The sequence below is a fragment of the Limulus polyphemus genome, unplaced genomic scaffold (assembly GCF_000517525.1).
Source record: "Limulus polyphemus unplaced genomic scaffold, Limulus_polyphemus-2.1.2 Scaffold2228, whole genome shotgun sequence".
Taxonomy (NCBI): domain Eukaryota; kingdom Metazoa; phylum Arthropoda; class Merostomata; order Xiphosura; family Limulidae; genus Limulus; species Limulus polyphemus.
The window spans coordinates 77,140-83,377 of record NW_013667838.1 but is presented as its reverse complement, the minus strand read 5'-3'; the positions used below and the strand labels follow the sequence as shown (position 1 = coordinate 83,377).

The following is a 6,238-nucleotide window of genomic DNA, read 5'->3' as shown; positions in this document are numbered from 1 at the left end:
AACTATTATACATGATGTACGTTTTTTGAATGGTGGTTAATGAAAGTGTTCCAAAATACGACATTAATTTCTTGATGACCTAATACATACGTACTGCGTGGAGCACGTTAACAAAAATATTGTTAGAAGGAACATTGTTAAAGCGTTTGTATAAACAGTTTTAAAATGGAAAACAAGTATTAAAGTGATAGAAGTTGGATTTAAAAAAATTAAAGGACACAAAAAAATAATGAACATAAATTCGAAAAATGATTAAATAGTAACTTAATAATAATAATCAGGGAAATATGTGAAGGTGGTGTCAAGTTAACAGGGGTGGCAAAGAGATATTAATGGAAGTTGTAATCACTTAAAAGAAAAATGTTCGTTAATTCCGTGTGGTGCGAGAGAATGTAGTTTAAATATAAGTTTATGTTCTAGGCTTTCGCGATCATCCTCGTTTTTTTTGTTTGTTTTTTTTTGGGGGGGGGGCATGTAATAAAACAAATATACTTATGTCGTCAATTCCGTTGGGATTCGGGGTTGAAAACTGGGTGCTCGAGGGAGCCGTTGCGTACAAGTCGAATATATTCACGGAATCTGTCCCCTAATTTGCGTATAGTTTCCCCAATATATAGTTGATTACATCTAGTACAGCGAATATAATATACTCTGATGTACAGGTGAATTGGCCTTTTTCGTAAAAGGAAAAGGCAGAACTGGAGAGAGTCGACAAGTTGGTGATATAATCGCATGTCAGGCAAATAGTTCGTCCACACGAAATAGTTCCGTTAGTTTGTACAAGTAAAGACAGTTCAGTCTGTAATTTGGAATGTCCTAGACAGTCTTTCAAATTCCTCTCACGTTTTAAAAAAATAAGAGTGGGGTGGTAAAAATGTCGTTAGATTTGTTGTCTCTTATTAGTAAGGTAGAGTTGCGTTAGACAGTTCTGCTAATCTGTCTGGTTAAAGGATGGTATGTAAGGACTAAAGGAATTGTGTGGTTTGACCTTAGAGTGGAGACCGTTAGCTTGTGATAAACTGAATGTGGCAAATTTAGCCTTTTCAATTGTGTTGTCGGGATAGTTCCGATGTCTAAAATAACGAGTCATGTCGTTTGCTTTACACTTGAAGTCAGCGTTGTCGGAGCACAGGCGTTTGAAACATAGGAATTGACCCTTAGGAATAGCGTGTTTGTGTTCAGAGGGATGGAAAGAATTAAAGTGTAAACCGGAATGGTTGTCAGTGGGTTTGTAATGTATGCTGGTAGTAAGTGTAGGTGTGGAAATGTCAATAGCGATGTCTAAAAAGTTAACTTTCTGACTAGAAATTTGAGAAGTAAATTTAAGAGATGAGTGGTAAGTTTCGGTACAATGGATGAAAAGGTCGAGTTCGTCTTTGTGTCCTGTAAAAAGACCCAGAATATCGTCGATGTACCAGATAAAAAAGGTAGCAAGTTTGTGGGTGAAGGTACTAGAACTAACAAAAAGTTTGGCATAGGATAGACCCATTTTGGTTCTCATGGCAACACCTTGTAACTGTTGATATGTGTTTTCGCAAAAATCAAAAAGTCAGCCAGCAGAAATATGGTGTCTGTGGAGGGATACAAGTTCCTTTTTGTTTAGTAAATGTTTAGGGGTATAGAGATTGAATGTCCATATTGAAAATGTTATCAATGGTAGTGACAGAGTCAGACTTGTTTAAGAGATTAAGGACATGAGTACTATCTTGAACACCCCAGAATTGCACTTTTCTACATGCTAGCCTAAAATCACAAACCTAGGTGCTCAGGACGTCCCATAGTCTCTGCCTGTGACTATCCCACTCAATTGATCTCCACTTCCCTTGATTGTATTTTTCAACCCCTGGTAGACACTTTCCCAACATTCGTTAATGTCTTTAATCTCTTAAACAAGTTTTCCGAAACTCTTAGCCTACCTGGTCATAAAGTTATTACAGCATAAACAACTTATTACTGGCAGCTCCGAAGCTCTTAGCCTACCTGGTCATAAAGTTACTACAGCATAAATAACTTATTACTGGCAGCTCCGAAGCTCTTAGCCTACCTAGTCATAAAGTTATTACAATATAAATAACTTATTAATTGCAGCTCCGAAGCTCTAAGCCTACTTGATCATAAAGTTATTACAATATAAATAACTTATTACTTGCAGCTTCGAAGCTCTAAGCCTACTTGGTCATAAAGTTATTAGATCATAAATAACTTATTACTGGCAGCTCCGAAGCTCTTATCCTACCTGGTCATAAAGCGAGAAAACTCTTTCAATGTCCTCTCTCGTCAGATTACTGCAGCCCTGCAAGAAAATTACAAACAAAACTTGTCAACTGTAACATTATTATGTCATAAAAAGTATTTTTCCAGTTTACTTGTGGCTTACAAAAACAGGCCGATATCAGGCCTCGGACCTCAAGTACTAAACTAAATAAATAATTATTACAAGTCAACGAAACGTACGTATTTCAAATATTTTCAATGTTCTGACTAACAGTAGAAACGTATTAGTTGTTAATATAATAACGTAAGGCTTAATTTACAAAGTTAAAAATAGTGTTATTGAGGAAGAAGTGGATGATGGTTTCCATGGTAGCGCATTTAAACAATAAAATCTTACTTTGAAAGCAGACCGGCAGAGGAAGTTTTCTTTCACCGGAAGTAGCCTGAAAAACAGAAATAGATACATAAAACACCTTTCATAATACTCATTTATAGTTTTATTTATAAAAAGAAGTTTGTGACGTAGGTGACAATAGATCAGTGTACTGAAGCAATGCACAAGTACGACGAATATACAACAGTGTCACGTCCGTGTGTTTATTTATCTCGCACCTTGTGTTCTTATATCTTTAAAATAAGGAAAAGAACACACTTCAACAAAATGGTAATAATAATAATAATAGAGCTTCCAAGCTATTTACAGAGTTGCCTCTGAGGAAGAAGGTTGATTACAGAAAGGCTGTAATTAGACTGAAAACTTAGGCTTAATAATGAAGGAAACGCTGTTTCGCACCTTTCAATGCTTATTTATTAACCAATTATAACACGATTAACACTTAAGAAATATTACTCATATTAACATTCACCCGAGATTATTGAACACCTTGTTTTCTTCAATATTGATTTACCGAGTCTTAGTAATTTAAAATTCATTAAGTAAACCTTAGTTTAGTAGTGCAGATTTACTTTAACCTTTGTTTAAAACTGAATCTAGTTTTGTATAACAAACTTACTAGAACTTGGTAATGTGCGATAGGCCTCGTCGGCACTGGATGTGGCATACGTAGTGTGGTTGACACATTGCATTCTTCTTTGTTTTCACTCATAAATTATTATAAAACATATTTATTTACCCTTAGTCTTGTAAAACTGACTTACTTTTTTGCTCGAAATTTCGAATCACTAACCTATATTCTTGGAGTATTTATTCACCAACCTATAATCTTGGAGTATTTATTCACCAACCTATAATCTTGGAGTATTTATTCACCAACCTATAATCTTGGAGTATTTATTCACCAACCTATATTCTTGGAGTGTCTATTCCCCAACCTATGTTTTTGGAGTATTTATTCCCCAACCTATATTCTTGGAGTATTTATTCACCAACCTATATTCTTGGAGTATTTATTCACCAACCTATATTCTTGGAGTATTTATTCACCAACCTAAAAAATACTCCAAGATTATAGGTTGGTGAATAAATACTCCAAGATTATAGGTTGGCGAATAAATACTCCAAGAATATAGATTGGTGAATAAATACTCCAAGATTAGCTTCACCAACCTATAATCTTGGAGTGTTTATTCACCAACCTATATTCTTGGAGTGTTTATTCACCAACCTATATTTTTGGAGTATTGACATTCTGTTATAATTATTTTAATACTGTTTTTCCCCCAATTTGTGTAGAATTGTTTCATTGTGACGTTTCTTGAAACTATGTACTTACTTGGCCATTTCGCTCAGCTGTAACCTTCCATCTTTGTTGGTGTCGAAGATTTGTAGCTGTAAAACGTAAGTTGGTAATTCATTAATCGATAAGACTGTAAATTCTTACTGATACGTGAAATTAATGAAGAACAACAATAATAAAATTAGCAGATATTCTATAGTTTAATATCGTGACAAAGGTAAAAGTCCGAACAAATGTATGATTTATTAAAGTACCACGTGCGTTACCAGGAGTTTCTTCGGATGTGGGTGGGAAGGTTCTATTCATGACGCATCTTTCTATGATATGTGTATACACACGGAAACCCACGTTATCACGAGAATTCGATGATGAACAAATTATGGTGAAATAAATATTCAAAGTAAACTGAATATTATCCGCTCAGTACTTAAAGTTTGTGTACATCACAATTATACGTTTGTAAATCCCTTTTTGAATAACCACTTTGCACCTTATTATATGAGATACACATATTAACTTGACTCCTTCGGCTTAAGCACCGTATCGTATTGGCTATTGTAAATGTGTACTCCGGCCCATCATGTTTTCATTTTTATTCTTGTTCCTGACGGCACATTGAGTTCAAGCTGCCCGGTCTGCGGACTGTTTCATTCCATATAGGGGGGAGGTATTAGCATTTAAACTTTTCGTACACTTGTAAAACAGGCTTTACAGTAGAAGACAGTTAAAGATTGAAGCTAATTAAAAGCATGGATAAAAGTTAGCCAAGTACACATTAATGTGATTCTGAAATAAGACTTACAATCTCGTGTGAGTCAAGAGACTGCCAGTTGAGTTTCGCTACATAACACTCTGAAAACATTTGTACTAATTTTAACTCTAAATTTACACTGGTAGCTAAGAAAATGCTTGATATTTAGAAATTGTAACTAATAAATGCCAAACTCACGGGTCCCATACAGGTAATGACGTCACAAGGACACAGATTCCAGATAGCGAAGTCACAAGAACACGTATCGTACATAAGTAATAGTGCCACAAGGACACGGGTCCGACACCACACGGCCAGTGGAGGTACATGGACATATATTCCAAACTACATAGCTAGTGGAGTCACAAGGACACGGGTCCCAGACCACACAGCTAGTGAGGGCACAGGGACATGGGTCCATAACCACATAGTTAGTACGTTCACAAGGACACAAGTTCCAGACCACACAGCTAATGGAGTCACAAAAACACGGGTTCTAGACCACACAGTTAATAGAGTCACAAGGACACGAGTCCCAGACCACACAGCCGGTGGAAGTACATGAACACATATTCATGACCACACAGGCAGTGTAGGTACCTGGACACATGTTCCTGACCACACAGCCAGTGGAGGTACATGGACACATATTCCAAAACACAGAGCTAGTGGAGTCATAAAGACACGGCTACTAGACCACACAGTTAGTGTAGTCACAAGGACACAGGTCCCAGGCCACAGCCACTGGGGTCACAAGCACACAGAGCCCAGACCACACAACCAGTGGGGGCACAAGGACACGGGTTCCAGATCACACAGCTAGTGAGAGCACAAGGACACACGTCCCTGACCACACAGCTAGTGGGAGCACAAGGACACGGGTTCCAGATCACACAAGTAGTGGGATCACATAGGTAAAAAAATATATGTTGTCTTTGTAAAAAGGACACGACCTTCCCTTGTCTGATTTTAGGTCTTAAAGACCTGGAAGGGTCAGGTGCGTTCGACCTCTTTAAGAAGGTCACATTTAACATTATATGTATATTTCAAACACATGACCTATCTTTAGATGCCTGGTTTGCATAAGAGAGGTTCATTAGCATTAGAAGAGAAGTCAAAAATTACTTGGGTTAATGGCGCTCTTTTCCGCTTTTATATTGATCCTGCGTGTTTTGTGATATTATGAACAAAAAGTTACTGACAATTTCTGACCATCTTTTAATCGTTTTGTACAGCATACTTAAAGAGTTACTATCGGTAAATATACGAGTTAGTTTTACCAACAGCAAAGAGTACAAATAGTTGCCTAAAATTATGTTTTGACGTATTTATTATCTTAACTCTTAAGTTATATATGAAGATAACTTATATCATTAACACATTTGTAACTTGTTGAGTGACAAGGTATTCCTTGGTTTTACAGTTTCCAATCTTATCGGGAAGTGAAGTAGACGTAATGTATAGCATAAATATGGAACCAGTGTTTTATTACATACGTTGTATAAGCGTTACCAGTGTATCATTACGTAAGTTCTATAAGCGTTACCAGTGTATTATTACATAAGTTGTATAAGCG

General features: G+C 36.5%; 1 protein-coding gene across 2 annotated transcripts in view; it reads right to left on the bottom strand.

Moving 5' to 3' along the window:
- Positions 1-6,238, bottom strand: part of LOC106466333 (calbindin-32-like) — a 60,983-nt gene that overhangs the window by 3,225 nt on the left and 51,520 nt on the right. For both annotated transcript variants that reach the window (XM_013926610.2, XM_013926611.2), the window contains 3 exons: positions 3,948-4,003; positions 2,612-2,657; positions 2,237-2,293 (listed from right to left, as the gene is read on the bottom strand). In XM_013926610.2, coding sequence (XP_013782064.1) covers positions 2,237-2,293; positions 2,612-2,657; positions 3,948-4,003 — 159 coding nt within the window. The remainder of the gene's footprint in view (positions 1-2,236; positions 2,294-2,611; positions 2,658-3,947; positions 4,004-6,238) is intronic.